The 23,321-nt window shown below is 35.7% G+C and overlaps 1 protein-coding gene across 15 annotated transcripts in view; it reads right to left on the bottom strand.

Annotated features, from left to right (window-relative positions):
- USP34 (ubiquitin specific peptidase 34) overlaps positions 1-23,321 on the bottom strand; it is a 258,619-nt gene that overhangs the window by 103,497 nt on the left and 131,801 nt on the right. For all 15 annotated transcript variants that reach the window (XR_002342703.1, XR_002342702.1, XM_021087489.1 and 12 more), the window contains 10 exons: positions 23,164-23,263; positions 22,867-23,026; positions 20,089-20,215; positions 19,845-19,992; positions 10,129-10,229; positions 9,712-9,921; positions 6,876-7,001; positions 4,490-4,612; positions 3,692-3,775; positions 2,838-2,924 (listed from right to left, as the gene is read on the bottom strand). Coding sequence is in view for 13 of the 15 variants with exons in the window: in XM_021087489.1 (XP_020943148.1) it covers positions 2,838-2,924; positions 3,692-3,775; positions 4,490-4,612; positions 6,876-7,001; positions 9,712-9,921; positions 10,129-10,229; positions 19,845-19,992; positions 20,089-20,215; positions 22,867-23,026; positions 23,164-23,263 (1,266 nt within the window). In the remaining 2 variants the exon portion in view is untranslated. The remainder of the gene's footprint in view (positions 1-2,837; positions 2,925-3,691; positions 3,776-4,489; positions 4,613-6,875; positions 7,002-9,711; positions 9,922-10,128; positions 10,230-19,844; positions 19,993-20,088; positions 20,216-22,866; positions 23,027-23,163; positions 23,264-23,321) is intronic.

Raw genomic sequence — 23,321 nt, 5'->3', positions numbered from 1 at the left:
CCTCCACATGCAAAAGAATGAAGTTGGACCCTTACCTAACACCACATATACCAATTAACTCAAAACAAATCAAGGTCCTAAATATAAGACCTAAAATAATAAAACTCTTGGAAGAAATATAGGACAAAAAAGCTTCATGATATTTTATTTGGCAATACTTTTCTTGGACAGGATAGCAAAGGCTTTGGTAACAAAAGAAAAAAAACAAGACAATTTGAACTTCATGAAAATTTAACAACTTTGTGCATAAGACGACCCATAGTATCTTTAATATATGAAGAGATATTATAAATAGAGAATCTCAGTGGACTTGAAAGCAATCTGTGTCTCAGGCAGGATGGGCATCTCAGGTGTTGCCAGGCTACAATGTGTCCATATAGTAGTAAAGTTTTCTTAAAACTTTATAGAAGTATCCACAATTTTTTTTACTTTTTTGGGGGGAGGGCATGCCAAGCATAACCAAGTACATGATCTTTCTCTTTAGCCACGCCCATACCATGAAAAAATGCCCAAGACAGGGATAAACCCCCAGCATAGCAGCAACCCAAGTTGCTGCAATGACAACACTGGATCCTTAACTGGCTGCACCACAGGAGAACTCCAGAGTATCCACAATTTTAAAAGGAAACAGAGCGAGAAAATCTTCAACATATGATTCCCTGCAAATTTTATTCAAAACTAAACTTAGAGCAGTTTATAAACAAAAGTTCTATAAATGACATATGGATAATATAAACTACCCATTAAAGATTTCAGTTAAATTCTCCCACTTTGCCAAAGAACTAAAAGGCACTTTATAATTCTGAAAGATTAGTGGGGCAACAAAGATATGACTAACATTAAAACACAACATACATCTGAGCTATAAGAGAAAGAAAACATTTTTTTTCTCTTATCAGAAAAAATGAAAAAAAATTGAAAGAAAAAATTTTTCCAGAAAGGAAAATATGTAAAATAAAAATGGAAAAAGGTATTAAAACCACTGGTAAGATAAACAAAATCTCGGGAGTTCCCGTCGTGGCTCAGTGGTTAACGAATCCGACTAGGAACCATGAGGTTGCGGGTTCGGTCCCTGCCCTTGCTCAGTGGGTTAACGAACCGGCGCTGCCGTGAGCTGTGGTGTAGGTTGCAGACGCGGCTCGGATCCCGCGTTGCTGTGGCTCTGGCGTAGGCCAGTGGCTACAGCTCCAATTCGACCTCTAGCCTGGGAACCTCCATATGCCGCGGGAGCGGCCCAAGAAAGAGCAACAACAACAACAAAAAAGACAAAAAGAAAAAAGACAAAAAAAAAAAAAACAAAAACACACACAAAAAAACACAAAATCTCTAAATAGCAGTATGTTTTTGTTGTTGTTTTGGGGGTTTTCTGGCTATGCCCATGGCATGTGGAAGTTCCCGGACCAGGGATCAAACCCAAGCCACTGCAGCAACCCATGCTGCCGCAATGACAATGGCAGGCCCTTAACCTGCTGCACCACAACAGAACTCCAGTAATATGTTTTTAAAGTGTACTTTTGTTTGTTAATCTTTTGGACATAGCACCATTTGACAGCAATCAGGAGCATCAGATTTCTAGGTTCTAAGGTAATTCCAAAAAAAAGGTACTAAGAGATTAATATTTGAATGTAATGTTAGATAATGTTACTTTTCTTTGCTGGAGGTCAGGAAACGAGCACTCTTTCCATTTAATACAAAACTGGATTATACAGTGTGGTCTAGCACTATGAATTTTTAAATATTCTATGAGCAATTTTACTTTCCTAACATTTATTAAAACAGTGCTTCTTTACATTCACAGTGATAAAGGACCATTTTCTGAAACTTTCATTTTGTTGAGAATCAATAATTTTCTAAAATACTGTAAAAATAATGCAGCGCTATCCAATTGCTGTAAAAATTTCTAAAGGCTTACTCTTATGTTCTATACCTATTTTACTGCAGACCAGTAAAAAATGATCTGGAAATTCGTTTTTCTTTTTAGGGTCACACTCACAACATATGGAAGTTCCAAGGCTTAGGGGTTGAATTGGAGCTGTAGTTGCCAGCCTACATCACAGCCACAGCCACACCTGCGACCTACACCACAGCTTATAGCAACACCGGATTCTTAACCCACTGTGCAAGGCCAGGGATAGAACCTGCATTCTCACAGATACTAGTTGGGTTACAGCTGAGCCACAAAGGGAACTCTTGGAAATAAATTTTTGAGTGGTGCTGATATAAAGGAAGAAATGGTCAAAAAAAACTGAATTAAAGGACATAAAGTTTTTCTTAAAAAGTATCCAAATTTAAAACTATATAAAATGTTAATATATAACTTATCAACCTAAAGGAAAAATGTTTATGAATTACCAGTTTGGAGTCATTAATATTAGCACTTAAAAATTTTGGAGTTTCTGTTGTGACTCAGTGGATTAAGGACTCTATGTCATCTCTGTGAGGATGCAGGTTTGATCCCTGCCCTTGCTCAGTGGGTTAAGGATCCAGCGTTACCATAAGCATATGTTGGAGATGCAGATCAGATTCAGTGCTGCTGTAGCCATGGCGTAGGCCCCAGCTGTGGCTCCTTTTGGACCCCTGGCCTAGGAACGTCTATATGCCGCAGTTGTAGCTGTAAAAAGAGAAAAAATAAACTTTAACAGAGTTAACATGGAGCTCTCTTACCACATAATTAGTTCATCAGACTCCTTATTTTTTCTTAAATTTATCTGTACTGTACACTACACTCTTTTACCACAATAAAGTCTGCAGCAAAAGTTACACTTGCTAATGGGAAATGCAAGTGGCTTATTAGAAAAAAAACATTATAACTGGTCAAAATGTTAATTTTCACTTACCACAGTCCAGGATTCCTGCTCTTTTGGCTCTAGAATTCCAGAATTAAAAATTTCTAATAACTGTTGAAGCCCTCCAGCAGCAACAAACTGTAAGCAATTATGAGAGTAATGTAAGAGAAATAATGTAGTAAAGACCTGCTTTTTGATTCAGTAACTAAATGTGTATGTAAAGAGAAATATATCTTTCCTTTAGGAAATTATTCTTTGATTCAAATAACCAATATAACATCTATAAAATTAAGTATCAACTTTATTTTCAAGAATTTTTTAAAAAAATTCTTGCAAAAATCTGTATATATATATAAAAATATCTTTACATTCCATTAACCACTCAATCTCAGACACTGGGATGTTCTAACACAGCATTCCAATGAAGGGGAAAAAATGTACTAAAAATAGAAGCCCTGGAGTTCCCGTCGTGGCGCAGTGGTTAATGAATCCAACTAGGAACCATGAGGTTGTGGGTTCGATCCTTGGCCTTGCTCAGTGGGTTAAGGATGTGGCATTGCCGTGAGCTGTGGTGTGGGTCGCAGACATGGCTCTGATCCCGTGTTGCTGTGGCTCTGGTGTAAGCCAGTGGCTACAGCTGTGATTAGACCCCTAGCCTTGGAACCTCTATATGCTGCGGGAGCGGCTCAAGAAAAGGCAAAAAGACAAAATAAATGAAATAAATAAAATAGGAGCACCAAAGCATTAAACAATCTCAGTTTATTATTGTGAGTAGAGTAATACATTATTTTTAAACCATGCTTTATTTAAATGATAAGTTTAAAATAGTAATTATGGTACCTACTTTGGAAAATTAGAAATAACTTATTTTTACCAATGCACTATAAAACACATATGGGTCAAACCTTGCAACTCCAGGAATTTTTACTATTTTCCACTTGATCCTCACTTGAATCATCTGAATCTGGATAAAGATCACTATAACTTCCCTGTGGGAATGTCAAAAACAAACAAATAAATAAAGGTGACATCTGGACAAAACTATAATTCAAAAAGATAGATGCACCTCTACATTCACAGCAGCACTATTCACAATAGCCAAGACATGGAAACAATTTAAATGTCCACTGACAGATGCATGGATTAAGAAGATGTGGTACATAAGTAACAATGGAATACTACTTATCCGTAAAAAAAGAATTAAATAATGCCATTTGCAGGAACATGGATGCAACTAGAGATTCTCAAAGTAAGTCAGAGAAAGACAAACACCGTATGATATCACTTACATGTGGAATCTAAAATAGGGCACAAATGAAGCTATTTACAAAACAGAAATAAACTCAGACATTCCAAACAGACTTGTGGTTGCCAAGGGGTAGGAGGGATTAGGAATTTGGGGTTAAAAGATGCACGTTATTACATTTGACTGGATAAGTAATGAGGCCCTACTGCACAGGGAACTATATCCAATCTCTTGAGATAGACCATGATGGAAGATACAGTACAAGAAAGGGAATGTGTATATATGTATGACTGGGTCACTTTGCTGTACAGCAGAAATTTGCACAACATTGTAAATCAATCATACTTTAATTTAAAAAATAAATAAAGGTGGCAGGAAAATTAAAAGATAATGTACTCCAGAATTTTGTTCCCGAGATAAAACAAACATTTAATGATAATAATGGAAATGCAATTACCGTAGACTCTCTCCTTATTCTTCTGTTAGGTTTTCCCAATGCTTCAATAATTTCCAGTGCATATAACAGCTTATGAGCACTCTTAATTTTGAGCAGTTCTTTCCAATTTGGTGCATCATTATTCTTAAATTAAAAAGAGAAGAACACAAGTTTCTCAAACCAACTTACAGAATACCCTCCAAAATAACTTAAAAGAAACTAACGCTACATTAAAACTTAAATGTTACATATATACTGAAATATATTCAAATAAGTGAAGACTAATTATATATCATTGGTACTAATCATTTGCTTGAAACACCAACTATTCATTAAATTTTTAAAAAATTAATACAAAAACAGGAGTTCCTCTGCAGCTCAGCAAGTTAAAGATCCAGTGTTGTCCACTGACAGATAAATGGATTAAGATGCAGTACATGAATAACAATGGAATTACTGTTATTCCAGTGACTGCTGTGGCCCGGGTCACCGCTGTGGTGCAGGTACTGTCCCTCACCCAGTAACTTCCACATGTCATGGGCATGGCCATAAAAAAAAAAGAAACTAATACGAAAGCAGTAGCATAGGAAAACATTTTATCTGTTAATCTCCATGACTGCTGAGCTAGTTTACCATCTTCCCAATGAAAAAAAAAATTGCAGCTTAGTTGAATGTATGAACTTTCAAGGATACAGAAGTAATGTGATCTATAACAAATACTTATAAGTGACACCCACCCATTTCAAAAGTCATATATGAATACATAAACTTAAAAATACTGTTCTTTTCTACTCTCAATTTATCAAAGTGTTATTCCCACTTAATGTGCATCCTTGACACCAATATTATTATTTGAGCTATACTGAATCATCAACCACCATTTTCCAGGCCCATCTTCTTCACTTTTAAGTTGTTTTAAACACAGGACCTTGTGAAATCACATAAAACATTCTGAATCATAGATAACTATTAGTATAAAATTAGAACATTATTTTTCCATTAGTTCTATAGGTGCTTTGTTGATAACGCCACAAAAAAAAAAAAAACCCTCTTTTTATAAAGCTTTTTTTATTTTTTACTTAATTTTTTTGTCTCTTCTAGGGCGGCACCTGTGGCATTTGGTGGTTCCCAGGCTAGGGTTCTAATCAGAGCTGTAGCCGCTGACCTACACCAGAGCCACAGCAACATGGGATCCAAGCCATGTCTGTGACCTACACCACAGCTCACAGCAACACCGGATCCTTAACCCACTGAGCGAGGTCAGGGATTGAACCTGCAACCTCATGATTCCTAGTCAGATTTGTTAAACACTGAGCCACGATGGGAACTCCTAAAGCTTTCTTAAAAATTTTTTTTAATTTTAACAGACATCTTTACAAAGATATCTAACACTTAATATGTGAACTCAAGCCTCTGGGGAATATTAATAGCTACATATTAAATTTCTTTGCCTCATTTCCCCCTAATTCTATCAGTTGACTTATATAAACATTTAAAACAAGCACTGATACAATGCCATTAAACCATAGTGTATTTTCCCTAAACATTACTTTTTGTTGTAAAAAAACAAAGAAATATTAGTGTTCTTCCTGTGGCACAATGGGATTGGCTATGTTTCTGGAGCTCTGGGGCACAGGTTCGATCCCCAGATCGGCATGCAGTAGATCAGGGATCCAGTGTTGCTGCAACTGTGGCATAGTTGACCAGCACAGCTCAGATCCAATCCCTGGCCTGGCAACTCCGTATGCCGTGGAGTGGCCAAAAAAGACAAAAGGAAAAAAAAAAAAAAAAAAAGGCAATATTCACAACATTTAATATGAAGAAACACTAATATAAAGGCTAATATTAATTCATAATTTTTTTTTTTTTTTTTTTTTTTTTTTTTTTTTTTTTTTTTTTTTTTTTGTCTTTTGTCTTTTTGTCTGTTGTTGTTGCTATTTCTTGGGCCGCTCCCGCGGCATATGGAGGTTCCCAGGCTAGGGGTCGAATCGGAGCTGTAGCCACCGGCCTACGCCAGAGCCACAGCAACGCGGGATCCGAGCCGCGTCTGCAATCTACACCACAGCTCACAGCAACGCCGGATCGTTAACCCGCTGAGCAAGGGCAGGGACCGAACCCGCAACCTCATGGTTCCTAGTCGGATTCGTTAACCACTGCGCCACGACGGGAACTCCTAATTCATAATTTTCTAAAGATAATTTTAGCAAACATCTTGCCTTATATTTAGCCCCTATCATTCAGCCTCACAAATAAATATATGAACATTAAAAAACACTAGCACTTTTTAACCTATTAAGTGGGCAAAATTTTACTGAGGTTACAGGTTAACAAGTAATATCATTCACTGCCAGGAGGAATGTAAACTAGTACCATCCTCCAAGAGAGTAAAAGGATCCTGTGAACTTACCTGTTCATCTGAGATATTCTGGAATGCCATCAACATGTTAGGACATGTAGGAAGAAGCATCAGTAGCTCCCACACACGCCTAGAGAGGTTTTCTGCATGAAGATGAAGTTCTTCACATCTTAAGCTCTATATAAATGAGAACACCTGCTTATTAAGACATCAGGGTTTTTTAAAAAAAAAAAAGTTTGAATAAAATCACTATCAAATTTAATATTTAAAAATCTTACTTTAAAATTGAGAATAAGTCATCTGTTACACAGTAAATACTATGTAACAATAAATAGTTATGTCAAAGTGGTGGTTTTTCAACGTGTTATTGAACACTCTTCTGTTAAAAAAAAAGTGACCTGCAAGTCTGGCCACTTTCCTCAGAAAAACTTTTCAAACAAAAGTAAAAATGTCTGCTTTATAAAGCCATCCAAGTAAATTTCTATTTCCTTTTTGTAGGTTCCTATTCTACGAATGCCAAAGGAATCATCTTTATATCTACAAAAAATAATTTAGTTCTTTTTGTATAATGGTATAAAGCTAAAGGCAAGAAAATCTTAAGAGATGGCCTTTCAAGGTAAACTTTGCTTTTCACAACCCTGATGAAGAAAGAGAAGCAACTCACTATCTAATACTTTTAGTTTAGTAGGGGACACGGCACTTAAAAGTTCTTCAGTAAAATATAATTCATTCCTTTGAAAACATCCTGTGTAAAAGGGGGAGGGGAGGGGACTGAACTCTATGCAAAAAGGAATTTAAAGGGGAAAAAAGTCTCCCAAGTGTAATTAACTGTGTTCTGTGTTACGACTGAAAGGCCCTACTATATGGGACATACACAGTGAAGATCTTTTACTTTTTGGGTAATCTTATTCAAGACTGAATCAGTCTTACTTGCAAAACAAAGAAACCTCACAGCACCAATAGCATACTTGTCACAAAGTTCAAAATGACTGCTTTCTCTCTTGTTTAGGCCTTACATGGATAATTATAATGGCCTACTAATTGGTCCTCCTACCTCTGGTCTTTGTTTTCTCAAATATAATCCTCCACCACTTACACCTAAACTTCGTTTCTACAAGTCCAGAAAAGATCTCAGTTTGTTGCTTTAAAACATTCCATAATAATAGCAATCCATTTTACAAAGAATAAAAACCTCTTAGGGTCTTTTGTTGCATAGATTACAATCTCCCTTTCAGTCCTTATATCTGAATTACATTATACTCACTCTCCCAGTTTTTCAATCATGCATTTACTTTTCTGTGACTCTATAGTGCTCTCTTCCCTCTTTATCAGTAGCTAGACCTAATTTAAACAACTCTGCTTCTGCAGAAATCTTCCCCAAATTTTTGTTTCCTATGTTCCTCATAACACACTGCAGAACACTAGCATCCTCCTGGAAAACTGAGGAATTCTTAAAATTATCTTTCTTTTAAACTGGCAATACAGTGCTAACATGAAGTAAAAGGTCATTAAGCATTTAAGGCATAAAATTTAAAAGGTGAGGAATTGGAAGTTCCTGGACATCCTTTACTGATTATTCTGCTTGAACAAAAGGCAGGTTTCTAAGGAAGAGTGAACCACCACAAGAGAAAGTAGGTCATTGGGAACAGACGTCTCAATTTGGTCATTCATGACCAACCATATTTTAGAAACATAGAAAGAAGCTACTTAACATTCTTGGGAAAGAAAGAACAGTTAGCTTAACATAAGGAAAGTCACCACTATTTTATTTGCCACTCAATCTCAAAACTAATGATTCTTCCAAGAAAGAGTTGATGGTGCCCTGAAACAGAATTGAGGCAGTGGAAATAAATTAAGCGGACAACAGGTCAAAATAATATCACTTGGTGGTGGACTGCATTAGGAATGGGGATGGACTAGGCTTCAAAAGCAGGAAAACAGAGATGGAGGCCAGATTTCTGGCTTGGGCAACTAGGAGATTCCACTTGAGATGAAAAAGAATGGATGCCTGTGGAACGTAAGTGGAATCGTCAAGTAAGCAACGGGATATACGAGTCTGGAACTCAGAGAACAGGTTTGGGCTGGGGAAGTAAGTTTGTAGGTTATCACTAAAAAAAGGTGTATTAAAGTCAATTCTTCCTTGGACTAGTGCATCAGGTTACTACTGCTTTTTCTGTTCTTACAAAACAAACCTATTACCTTCAAAATAAAAAGACATTAGTCTCTCCCTCTGCTTAAAATACTTCAAATGTCATCTACTTTACTCTGAGTAAACTGGAAACAGCTTGCAATGGCCAGTTTGGATCTGCTTACCTTTTCAATCTCATTCCTCTCACGTCACTCTCCCATTATCTTCCACACTCTACTTACTAGCAGCTCTCTAACAATTCCCAGACCTGCCTACGGAAGCCCTAAATACCAAGGGCTTCAGGAATCAGTTTACTCTATCCAGATCATTCCTCATTCTCTTCTTTTAGTAAACTCCCTTTCATCCTTGAAAATCAAATTACATATGGTCTCCCCCAGAGAAAACCTTCCCTGATCAAATATATAAATAAGTCTCTATCATCTGTTCCCAATAATAGCACGTCATGTTCATGTTTCATGTTTGTGTTTCATTCATAGCAGCTATCTCTACCTGAAACTATTCATCTGTTAGGCATGTCCATTAACTCTTCCCCACAGAAGTCAGTGAAGGCTGAAACTGTGCCTATTTTGATCCTTGTAAAATAACACTTAAAATTGTAGCCTGGGATGTTAGGCACTTAAACAGTTAATGAATGAATACATGGGTTCCTAGACTTTATTGCTTTTAAGAGATTATTGAGAAAATTATTTTCTACTCAATAGAAGATAAGATTTTGTGAAAACGAAATGACAGAGTCACCTCACTATCTTCGACTGCCACTTTTCCTGAAGGTGGTTTAAATGATGCAAGCATCTCTAATAAATCAAAAAGAGTAGTTAAATGAGGTTCTTGTAAAAGCAAAAGCATCGGAATGTTGTCCTTCTGAGGGGGTGGCAGGCAAGATGCTGGCAGCTGAACACCTTCCCCTTTCCGTTCTCTCCGTGGTGCACCCAAAGAAACAAATACCATCTATAAAAACAAGCAAGAGGGGAAAAATCAACATATAATTAGACATATCAAGTTTTCGGTTTAATAAACCTAAGCAGAAAATTATTTCCCTGACAATGCTAATATAACAAAGGCAATGACAACTATTTTAGAACCATATCTTCAATTACATAACTATGACCATAACAGTCAATAGATAATTAAAACTCAAACCACATTTATGTGTACCTGCATATCCTTAAAACCAAGCTCGTGAAGTGCTTTCTCATCATAGTCTGTTGTTAACTCATGTCCAGATGAAATCATCCTCACAGGTCCCATAAGGCCTCCTTTAAAACAGTAGAAAATTTAAGTGAACATTTTTATAATACTTAACTTATTTGGTGACATGAGTATATGGTTATAGCAATTAATTCCACTGGGCGTTACGCTTAAATATAACTCTTGAGCAAAGTATAAATAGTGTTAAGCATGCTTCCTGAGCTATTTTCTGTTGTCTGGGTTTAGCTTCAGGCAGTAAACATTGCAAGAAAATCCTCCTTTAGCACCTGCCTAATTAGATCAATTCCTGCTTGCTTAATAGTATAAAAAATTTTACGATTAAAAAACCCTATGGAGCTTTCTGGGAACCTGCAACATTTCCCCTCAGCAATACATGGAGTAGGAACAGATTCATTAATGCCACAGTTCACAAGTTACCAGTATCTATTCATAATGATCAGAGTTCTCTCTTTGCTGTTACTGCCCATCAAAACGAAATAAGATAGATTATAGGGAAGAAAAAAACACAGTTCTGACATGGAAAGAAAAAAGATGAGCTACAACATTCTAGATTATGGTAACTTCAATGAACTCAACAGATTGAGGCAATTCATTTCTAGGCTGCATTAAAGTGCTTTGACTTTGACTTCATTTCCCATCATCATCCCTACCTAAACATGCTTTAGCCACCCAAGTATGTTATTTCGTGAAAGCACCAAGCATATTCCCATCTTGCGGTCCAAGACGTATCTTCCCAGGAATTCACATGGATCATTTCCAGAGTTACTTCAAGCCTTTCATCAAATGTGAGATCTAAAAAGTCCTCCTCAGAGTTCCTGTCATGGCGCAGTGGTTAATGAATCCAACTAGGAACCATAAGGTTGCGGGTTTAATCCCTGGCCTTGCTCAGTGGGTTTAAGGATCTGGCATTGCTGTGAGCTGTGGCATAGGTCACACATACACTCAGATCTGGCATTGCTATGGCTGTGGTATAGATGAGCAGCTACAGCTTCGATTAGACCCCTAGCCTAGGAACCTCCATATGCTGTGGGTGCGGTTCTAGAAAAGGCAAAAAGACAAAGAAAAGAAATAAATAAAAAGTACTCCTCCCAACTAATCAATCTCAGGAGCTTTATCTCATTATCAACCCCTTACTTTGATCTTTCTTTCTTTAAAGCACTTATTAGCATCTGAAAATATATTTAAGTATGTCTCTCCCCGCCTGCAAAAAAAAAAAAAAAAAAAAAAAAAGCCCAGCTCCACAAAGGCAGAAATTTTATTATGATCATGGATATATTCCCATCATTAGAACAGCAGGCATTCAAATTAATTACTTTCTTTTTTTTCTTTTGAGGGCCACACCCTCAGCATATGAAGTTCCCAGGCAAGGCGTTGAATCAGAGCTGCAGCTGCCAGCCTGCGCCACAGCCATGGCAACGCCAGACCCCAGCTGCATCTGTGAACTAAGTGGCAGCTTGCAGCAATACCAAATCCTTACTTAACCCAATGAGTGAGGCCAGGAATTGCACCTGCATCCTCATGGATACTAGTCAGGTTCTTAATCTGCTGAACCACAGTGGGAACTCTCAAATTATTTACTGTTTAACCCATGAAAAAATTTTAAAGAAAATGCTTGACTAAGGAAGAAAATTGAGCACAATGATTATATATCTGATGAATAAATGAAACTCAAATATTGTTAAATTTCATTAACTTAATGTAGGAAAATTCCATTGGACCGGCATTACAACAGCTATTTTCAGGAAGAAAAGGACTACTGCTTTCCATAAAGACAAATAACATTTAACAATTATCTTTTCCCTCCATTCACATAAAAAACTCTATCAGAAAATATTTCAAACACAGGGAAGGAAAATGAGTTCTTCCAGTAAGATTCATTTCAGTAATTTTCCTTAAGCGTAACCATCATATAGCTAAGTGTTGTGTAGCAAAATCTACGACTGTTTCCTTTCTCATTATTTCTAAGACTAGAAACCCTGACCTCGGCCTCGCAATGGTTTGACAAATATCCAATCCTATTTCTTCTGAATTTTCCTAGAGTTTATTGTGTGTGCATGTGTGTAAAAAATACTTTAAATTCATCCTGAATATTAGAAACAGGTTTTTTCTTTCTTCCCCTAAACATGTCATACAAGACTACTTCTTTGTTATCTATTGCTATTTACTTAACAATTCAACAGATCATATTAGTTTTTAAATGTATAATAGAACATTTATTCATTTATTACTCTTTTGAATTTTCCTCTCAGAACTTGTTATTTTTTAGTTTACTCACAATTATTAAGAGTAATTTTATCCAATTTAAAATAAAAATTCATTCAGATTGAGGTAACATATTAAGAAAGAAATTAACATTGCATCTCTACAACAGAGATGTACAACAACATGCTAGATATTACCACTTTTTCAAGTGTTTGTATATGTCTCAAAAAGTTTTATTCTCATCATTCCTCAAAGACCTCACATTAAGAGAAACCTAATTAAATTTTTTATATTGCTACAAAGCACTTGGTTTCTTTTTTTCATTCTGTTTTTTAGGGCTGTACCTGTGGCATATGGAAGTTCCCAGGCTAGGGGTTGAATCAGAGCTACAGCTGCTGGCCTATACCACGGCCACAGCAACACAGGATCTAAGCTGTGTCTGTGACCTACACCACAGCTCAGGGCATCGCAGGATCCTTAACCCACTGTGCTAGGCCAGGGATCAAACCTGCATCCTCGTGGATACCAGTTGAGTTGTTTCCGTTGAGTCGCAACAGGAACTCTCACTTGATTTATTTCCTATTCTTCATTATATTACCAACAAATTATGAGTTCCCGCTTATGATACTAATGTTTTATCCATTATTTCATGCAATAAAAAATTAGTGCTTAAGAAAAAAAATGGGCTACTACATGAACAGAAATTTTATACTAAACTTTTAATACTTTGACAGATTTTTATTAAATTACATCTTTATTGAGATAATCTTATACAATCTATGATTGTTGATCCTTTTATAATAGTGACATGAAATATCCTTAGTGAAAATGGCTTGCCAAAAGTTCCCATTATGGCTCATCAGGTTAAGAACCTAACTAGTATCCATGAGGATTCAGGTTTGATCCATGGCCTTGTTCAGTGGGTTAAGGATCCGGCATTGCTGCAGATGTGGCTCAGATCTGGCATTGCTGTGGCTGTGGTGTAGGCCAGCAGCTGCAGCTCTGATTTGATCCCTAGCCTGGGAACTTCTGTATGTCGCAGGTGAGACTCTAAAAAGAAAAAAAAAAGGGTTGCTAAAATAGTATCGAGTTGATTTACTTCCTAGTTTGTTAGATACCCTAAACATGGATGACTTTGTTTTAAAATAACTTAGATTGCTAGTAGTTTAGATTTTGGGTATGTGAGATATGTCTATACATTGTGTACATAACATTACCTTCCAATTATAATGGTTGAATTGATTTTTATAGTTAACTGAAATTTTTACAGTTGAATTGATTTTCACAGCTTTCTATCTTCTACTACATTTTTCCTTTTTGGCTTTTTAGGGCCGCACATGTGGCATACTGAGGTTCCCAGGCTGGGAGTTGAATCAGAGCTGTAGCAGTTGGCCTAAGTCACAACCACAGCACCATTAGATCTGAGCCATGTCTGTGACCTACAGCACAGCTCATGGCAATGCCAGATCCTTAACCCACTGAGGGAGGCCAGGGATCAAACCCGTGTCTTCATGAATACTGGTCAGATTCATTTCTGCTGAGCCACAATGGCAACTCCTATCGTCTACTGCTTTTGAGAGTATCTTTTGAACTCCTGAATTCTTAAATGAATTCTTAAATGAACTCTTGAAATCTTAAATAAATTGCTTGTTTCTTAACAGTTCTGGAAAAAGTTACTGCCTTAAAGAATGTTAAACGCTCTTTTTTTTTTTTTTTTTGTCTTTTTAGGGCCGCATCTGCAGCATATGGAGGTTCCCAGGCTAGGGGTCTAACCTGAGCTGTAGCCGCTGGCCTACGCTAGAGCCACAGCAACGTCAGATCTGAGCCGTGTCTGCGACCTACACCACAGCACACACCGGATCCTTAACCCACTGATTCAGGCCAGGTATCGAACCCACAACCTCATGGTTCCTAGTCGGATTCGTTAACTACTGAGCCATGACAGGAACTCCAAAAAATGTAAACTCTTAAGGCAATGAATATTTCAAAACAAGAAATCTTAAAAATTCTTAGGTTATGATGATATATTAGACCACACACATCTAATTTTTTACTGTTTGAAACTGTAATAAATTAAAAAATTTTTATAAACATCTGATAGGGAAAAAAAAGAAAGACAATACCAAGTTTTTAAGCTGAAATCCAATGAATTTACAGTAACAGAAAGACCTCAAAAAGTTCTATTTTAAACCAGAGATAAATTTATAACCTATAATCTCATTTATACTGATTTGGAACAGGAATAAGATCACTTATCAAAGGAGGGAAAGAGAAGTGGGAACGAAGTGGGAGAAAGGGAAGGAAGGAGCAAAGAGAGAAGGAAAAGAAAAAAAGAAGAAGAAAATAAAGGAAAGGAGAAAAGGAGAAGAACAGCATCTCAGTGGTCTGTGAGACATTAACAAACAATCTAAGATACATTTAATTAGAGGCCCAGAAATTATGCAGATGAGTAAGGGAAAAGAATACTATGTGAAAAAATACATAATTGCTAACCTTTTTCAAATTTGGTAAATATTATAAATACATGGACCCTTAAGAAGCGCAAACTGCATAAACACAGAGACAAAAACACAAGAAGGCACACAAGTAATCAAACTACTGAAAATCAATTTTAAAGAAAAAATACATAGCCTATTATACATGGAGGTCATTAACAACAAAGACTACTGTATAGCACAGAGAACTGTATTTAGTGGCCTATGATAAAACATAATACAAAAGAATATTTTTTAAAAAAATGTGTCTATATATGTATAATTGAATCACTTCGCTGTTTAGGAGAAATTAGCACAACATCAACTATACTTCAATTTAAGAAATCTTTTAAAACAACCAAGTTACAAAAAATACATTGCTGGGAGTTCCCATTATGGCACAGTGAAAACAAATCTGTGGATTCAATCCCTGGGCTCACTCAGTGGGTTAAGGATCCAGTGTTGTAGTTAGCTGTGGTGTAGGTTGCAGATGAGGATGGAATCCTGCTTTGCTGTGGCTGTGACACAGGCTGCCAGCTGTAGCTCTGATTGAACCCCTAGCCTGGGAACTTCCATATACCGCAGGTGTGGCCCTAAAAAAAGCAAAACAAGCAAGACAAAACAAAACCAACCTAAAACAAAAACAAAAAAACCCCACTGTTTACAAAGGATTAAAGATAGGAAAAACTATAAGCTTTCAGCCAGAAAGTTTGCAAGCCAAATGATAATGGGAAAACTTTTATAAAAAAATTCCTGAAAGAAATTATTTTTTTACTTCAAATTCCAATCTAGTGAAAATTTCCATCAAAAATGAAAGTCAAAACCAGAGTTCCCTGACAGCTTTTCAAGTTTAAGGAGCTAGTGTTGTCACTACTGTGGACTGGGTCACTGCTGTGGCGTTTATTAATGTGGATTTATTAATCCCTGGCCCAAAAACTTTTGTATGCTGCAGGCACAACAGCCCTCCCTCCAAAAAAAAAAAAAGGCAAAACAAACTTCTTTTTCCGACATAAAAAACTTGAGAAAATTCATCACCAGACTTGCAATATAAAAATTTTTTTTTCTTTTTCTGCTGCCCCCACAACATATGGAAGTTCCGGGACCAGGGATCAAGTTTGAGCCACATCAGCAACTTACACCACGTGTACGCCAATGCTGGATCCTTAACCCACTGCACTGAGCCAGGGATCAAACCAGAGTCTCCACATAGACAAGGCAGATCATTAACCCTATGCACCCCAGGGGGAACTCTAGCATAAACATTTTTTAAAGGAAGTTCAATAGAAAGCAGAAGCAAAAAGAAAGCAAGTGGAAATTACAATCTATACCTAAGAATGAAGAATGCCAAAGTCGTAGATATAAGGTTAAAGATGTGATGAGATTAAAAGAAAATAACTAGGTAATTAGCTAAACATTCTAGTTAAAATGCAAGCACCATGCATCTGGATTTAAGAGTCAAAAAAAAAAAAAAGATGTTAGTTATATAAAAAGCATGGCAGCAAAAATGAAAACCTCAATAGAAAGTTGCAAAATAAAATTTGTAACATCTCTCAGGAAATTAAGACTCAAAGAAATGAAATACAGGAAAGGAAATAAGGAATAGTTCAAGAGATGAAACATGTAGAAGAATAATTTCTAGAGAGAGAGAGATGATAAAATAGAAGACAAAAAACCATTAATTCAAGAAAATTTACCCAAACTTAAAAAGACACAAGTTGCCAAACTAAAAGGGCCCTTTAAATACCTAAATAGTAAGGTACCCATTACAACTGATGCAAACAGATACATACTCAGGCCAACTATGGTAAAATTTCAGAATATTAGGAACAAGAAGATACATTAAGCTCTCTCTCAAAGAAAAAAACTATCAAAAGTCAAAATGGCTTCAGAATAACACCAAAAGGAGAACCAAGAAACAAAATGGAGCAATACCTCAAAAATTCTGAAACAAAATTATTTCCTACCTAGGATTCTATACCCAGCCAAATTACCATTTAGAGTACGAAAAAAACTACAAATACATTATTAATTATTCAAAGAATCAAAAGCCTTATCCCACAACAACCTTTTCTCAAGAAACTACTGGACAGGAGTTCCCATTGTGGCTCAGCGGAAACAAACCCAACTAGGATCCATAAGGATGAGGGTTTGATTCCTGGCCCCGCTCAGTGGGTTAAGGATCCAGCATTGCTGTGAGCAGTGGTGTATGTCACAGACGCAGCTTGGATCTGCCAGTTGCTGTGGCGTATGCTGGCAGCTATAGCTCCAATTCAACCCCTAGCCTGGAACTTCCATATGCCGCTGGGGCAGCCCTAAAAAAAAAAAAAAAAAAAAAAAAAGAAAGAAAAAGAAAAACTACTGGACAATTGCTTTGCAGATCAGGAAAAAAAAAAAGTGAATTAGTAAAGGCATGGTTTATTGGAAACAGAATATTCAACATAGGAAAAAGAAACAAAAACAATTACCAGGAAAATGAGAAAGCATATCCAACTGCTATGCATCAGATCTAGAGGACAATCAACACGATCAGTGTAACTAGAAAAATGTATTACTGAGGCCCATTGAGACCAAAAGCTCTGCTGCCTTCATAATACTTTCTCTATCTGAGGACTGAATGGTGAATGAACCTGGCCCAGGTTCTTTTCTGTACCTGGACCATCTTAACCATATGCAAGTGAAGTGTCTGCTCTCATCTTCAGGTCCTACTGCTTGAATGAGCAGAAGACATTCATATGATCTCACACAAGCAATTGTTTTGGTCTACTCCTGAGAGCTAAAGTAGGTCATGAAGAGATTAGAAAAAGACTCTGACTATATTTTTGTTGGCTGTTTCACCATTTTGTCAACATTACAGCACTAAGATCAGTCTTCAATGTGCCAAGACCTATACTTGAGAATTTTCCCACTGATAAACCTCAGATGAGGCTTTATATTGATCTTCAGGTAAGTACCTTCAGAAAGCACACCCTCTTTGGGTTGTTTTCGTCAAATGATGCCTTACATAGTACCGCTCTTAGTGGCCATACTCCTCTTTTCCTTAATTCATCAAGTTTGTGCAGGCTTATCTATTTCTCAGAACTAAAACATTCTTTAGGAGGTAAAGTAAAGAACACCAAAATCAAAATAAACCCTAAACACGCACGCGCACGCACACACACACACCCTAAAAAATGAAGATAGTGTTGAAGTGGAAAAGGATGATATCAGGGAGGGAGGGACACACTAGCTTTTAATAATGTTCTAGTTCTTAATCTGGGTGGTAGGTACACTGGAGGTTTTCATTATTATTAATTTCATATTATCTTCCTTAGGTACAGTATATTTCAACATAACAAAAATAGATTTTTTGACTTGAAAATTCCATAACTAGGTAGTTAGCCAACTTACATAATATATATATTAAGGAAACTCTCTATTAATACTGTAATATCACATGAAGAGAAACAACCTAAATGTCCATTAGTAGAGAATAGGTAAAATAAATCATGGTAACACCCTATTATAGAATAAGCAGATCTTAAAAAGAATAAGGTAACTTTCATATGTACTAATAAACTATTGAACACTACAAACAAAGGGTAGTAGCGTATAAATGGAATGCTACCATTTATGTTTTAAGTATACAGTTGACCCCTGAACACATGTTTGAACTGTGCTAATCCATTTATAAATAGACTTTTTAAATAGTAAATACTATAGCACTTAATGATGCCGAGCTGGCTGAGTCCACAGACACAGAACTATGGATATGGAAGAACTGTGAGTATGGAGGACCAATTTTAAGTTATACATGAACTTTTGATTGTGTGGAGGGTTGTTACTCCTAATATCTTCTTTTCTCCTGAAGACTACGTAAGAACATCTGCCTCAGGAGAAGAGAAATGGGAGGTTTAGAGACAGGTGTAGTAAGGAGACTTTTCAACATCTATTCTTCTACCAAGAATACTTTTTTTTGGGTCTTTTTGTCTTTTCTAGGGCCGCACCCACAGCATATGGAGGTTCCCAGACTAGGGGTCCAATCAGAGCTGTAGGCACTGGCCTACACCAGAGCCACAGCAACACCAGATCCGAGCTGTGTCTGCGACCTACACCACAGCTCACACCAACACTGGATCCTTAACCCACTGAGCGAGGCCAGGAATCAAACCCACAACCTCATGGTTCCTAGTTGGATTCATTAACCACTAAGTCATGACAGGAACTCCCTTATTAATTATTTAAGAACAAAATTTAAGATGTGATATACTTAAGATACATATGCTTTCATCTTAAACATGCTGTAGTAAAATTGTTGGCTCCTTACTAAAGAATGCCAAAGAAGTATCACTCTGCACTTAGGCAAGTTAAAAGTACTAAAAAGAAACTTTTAAAACTTTAGGATTTTTTTTAAAATATGTATTTTGCCTGTTATAATTTCAGACCTTTAGATTTTAAGTAAAAAATAACATAGTTCATGGATATTCTTCTGATCAGCTCCTATTTTATGTGCTATGGGAAGACACTAAAAATCCACCCCTGGTTAAACAGTAAGGGAGGAATCAAAAATACCTTTCAGGACCATATGAAAAATTTCTTAACGTGGTAACTTCTTTGGAGGGAAGGGGAGGTGCACGGATGGAATTTAAAGCTGTATTGTTTTCATATGCTTTGAAAAACCAAAACTCATCAAAATAGCTAAAAAACTTACTAGGTAAAACTGGGTACTAGGTAGTTAGTATATGGACACTTAAACTTATTATCCCCACATCGCTTATCAAATAACCTCCAAAAGTAAAATTTTTTTGAGAAAAATGCAGACAAGTGTTTGCAAATAACATCTAAAGAAACCATTATTCTTGCCTAAGAATCAATGGCACTATACCCAAGGGTAGGAGAGAGATGGGGGGAGCCATGCATGAACATGGTTGGTAGTCTTCAAAGAAGTAAGGTTTGAAGTTGATATATAATAGAACCTGGAAAATATGAAATTTGAACTGGTGGACTTACCAGGAAACTCTCCCTTTCGGCTGCTTTGACCAAACTCCTGAAGCTGAGCTTGTTGATTTATTTGTTCTTTCTGTAAATTTTCATACCAATGAGTTACTTCAGCCCTAAGATCTGCTACCTGGTCACTAGGATACATTTCAATAGTCATCTGAAATATGAGATGCAACCAATTTAAAAATACAAAAAGAACATATATTGGAACTGGGAAATGTTATCAATTTGGAAACTAAAACTATGTCACTACCTTGTCAGGAAGTCCAGCTGGCTGGCATACAACCCTTAGCGGCAGGGACTGTTTGTCACTCAGTGCTTTCAAATGACTACTAATGCCAGTGCCTTCAATTTGCCACTGTCTGAGATGATATGCAAACCTAAAATACATAAAAACCACACATAGGAAGCATATAATTTTAAACCGTTCCAATATTATGTAAGTTTTTACTATTTTACAAGATGAAAGAGTCCACAAAATGTCCTAACATTAAGTTCAGATTCATCATATGGAATCTAACTTGAATGTATAAATAGCTAAGAGCTCCTTAAAAAATAGTTTCCAAGAGAAATTACTGGGGGTAGGGGGGAGAAGAGTCCCATTAAGAACATTATTTTTTTTTAAAGGGGGAGGAATAGGCTGGAGGAGAGTAGCAGAGGCAGGAGGAATTTAAAGAAACCAACTAATCCAGCAAGTAAAATGGCAAGCTCTGTCATTCCTAATTTCAAGAGGAAAACAAGTATTATGAAATATTTTCAAAGACAGAAATGTATTCTGATAAATACATGTTAATAACCAGCCTAAAAACCTGAAAGCTGACTCCACAACTGCTAAAATCATAAAATGAATTATGAAGATTAATATTTCAAAGGAGACAGGCATCATGCATGATGCTTGCTAAATATCCGTCAATTTTCTAACTGATTTTCAGTTGAAGACAGGATCCAGGGAACCTGAATTTAATTAAGAAAAAAATTATCAATCTCTAAAACTAATAAGCAATTCTGAAATAAAAGAGTGCAAATAAGAGAATAAATGTACTTGATTTCCTAGAAGTGATTCAATGTTCAGCTTCTACAAGCAAAAGAATGATCTTAATCTTTTTGTCCTGAGGGGGTTATCTTGTGCACTATACAATGTCTGGCTGCGTCCTCTACCTACTATATGCCAATAGCATGGTCTTCTCCTTTAAGCTGTAATAATCAGCAATGTCTCTAGTCATTACCTCATGTTCCCTAGGAAACAAAATTGCTTCTGGTTGAGAACCAGTGTTTAAGCTTATAACCTTATCTCTTTTTAAAAAGAAAATCCTTTTAAAAAGATGTATTTTAAAATTTTCTCTTTTAATATAAGGAATACACAAACATAATTACTACTTTATATTTTCATTTTATAAATGTTAGGCAATTTTAAATTAGGATTAGCACTAAGCACATTAAACACTTGAAATTACAATGATACTACACAAAGATTTGCATGGAAATTCCTAATATTTTAAAACTAGCTCTTAGTTTTTGAATACTCAATTCTATTTCTTTACTGGCAACCCACAAGTATTTATATAAATTATTTAACACCAACATTATCTTTTAGAATAAAACGTGAACAAATACAAAGATTTCTATCAAGGATAGTACAAACATTTTTTTTGAATTAAAAAAAAATTGTACAACTAAGAAGGGATTTTTGAACTGAAGTTCATTAAACTTATAAAATGCATCACTGACTCCTAGGAAACAATACATTTTAAAAGACTTTTGAAATAGGTGCTAATTTTTAAAATATGGGTAACACTATACGAAGACTAAGGGCTTGAACCAACAGGACCTTTTAGTTTGTTATTTGTGGACCCTGCAGCACAGAGAAATATTAGAATAATACTTATCATATCATTAACAGTAATTATCTCTGATAGGAAAAGATAGATTATAGAGATGTTGATATTTTATAATATTATCTAAGTATAATATCTGAATTTTATGAGTACGTATTAATTTTTTCATTAATGTGAATAAGACATATGACCACATTTGCTTTTTATTTTTAGCTTTTAAAGTGGTAAGTTATGAGGCAGTATTAAGTTTCTGTGCAAAAAAACCTTAGAGTTCCCTTAAACATTCTTTAAAAACGCAAGGAACCATTTAAGTAGAATTTCTACAAATTACAATCATAATCAAAATAAAGAATTCTGTAATGCCTACATGTTTTAAATCATGGAGCCATGTTATTATAAGGAATGTGTAGAAATTTCTCTATTATTCAGTATTTCCTGATATTTTAAGCAAAATGTCACTGTATCAATTATATAAGTTTTTCATTATCAAACTAAGCTCTGAAGTTGAAAAAAGTTATTAACAATTTTTTCAACAGTTCTTTGTACTTTCACATTAACTCATGATTTTTAACAAACAGAATTTCTTAATTAAAACTATCTACTCACCTTTCAATTCAGTCGATATATTCATAAATGTTAATTTGCTTTATTTCTGTATTACACAGGGTATGTCTAAATTAATTATACAGATATTCATTAACACAGAATTTTTTGATCATGTTTCCATGGTAAATGGAAATTCAAAATTAAAATACTGTCTCCTAGTCCAGGAAGAAAAAAAAACAGCAAATGAAACAAATGACTCAAATTGATTCAACTATGAGAGATTATCTGATGTTCTTGGTGAGGGTTTCAGTGAAACCTTCTTTGGTAGCTGTGTTCTGCTATCTCAATCACAGTAATACTTTCTTAGAGATGGAATCCTGTCTAGAGATTCTTATTCATGCACATGTTCTCAGAGTGTTATGATTTTTAAAGCTTTGCAATATTTACCAGGAATCCATACTGCCTACTCTGTGGTGAAACGGTACATATCATGATAAAAATTACTTTCATTACTAACTCTTCACTTTTGGTAAGTTATGCTTTCTACCTGCCCCCAAGAAAACCTTCAGTTTAATTTAAGAGTACTTTTGGACATATCAGCAATTTTAAAAAAGGCTTAAATTCATTCTAATAATGTATTAAAAAATTACCTTCTCCTAAATGCTTCCAGATGTGTCTTCAGCATAAGAAGTCCTCTTTCTATAACTGTGAGACTTGAGTGTGATTCCTGTTCAAGACTGCTAGAAGCTATCATTAGACTCTCCATACACTTACTAATAAATTCTTGCTCCTTCTCCAAACCCGTTTTACCTAAAAAATCAGATATTTAGACATGTATATCAATCTCATATTCTTGTTTAGGCATATCAAGGAAAAAAATTACACCTAAATAAGAAATACTTACATAAAAAAAAATTACCTATTAGACAATATTTCAAATCACTCACCATTAATATAATAGGAGTTAATATACTGGATAGCTGCACGACTGACATCACCAGACTGTGCTCTTAAAGCAATGCCCCAAAATTGGTCCATACCACAAAGCTAAGAAAGAAAAATATGACATCTATAAATGGTATTATTTGTCAATGTAAATTATTAG

The sequence above is a fragment of the Sus scrofa genome, chromosome 3, assembly GCF_000003025.6.
Source record: "Sus scrofa isolate TJ Tabasco breed Duroc chromosome 3, Sscrofa11.1, whole genome shotgun sequence".
Taxonomy (NCBI): Eukaryota; Metazoa; Chordata; class Mammalia; order Artiodactyla; family Suidae; genus Sus; species Sus scrofa.
Note: the sequence above shows the minus strand (reverse complement) of the source record. Positions and strands in the feature narration are given on the sequence as shown.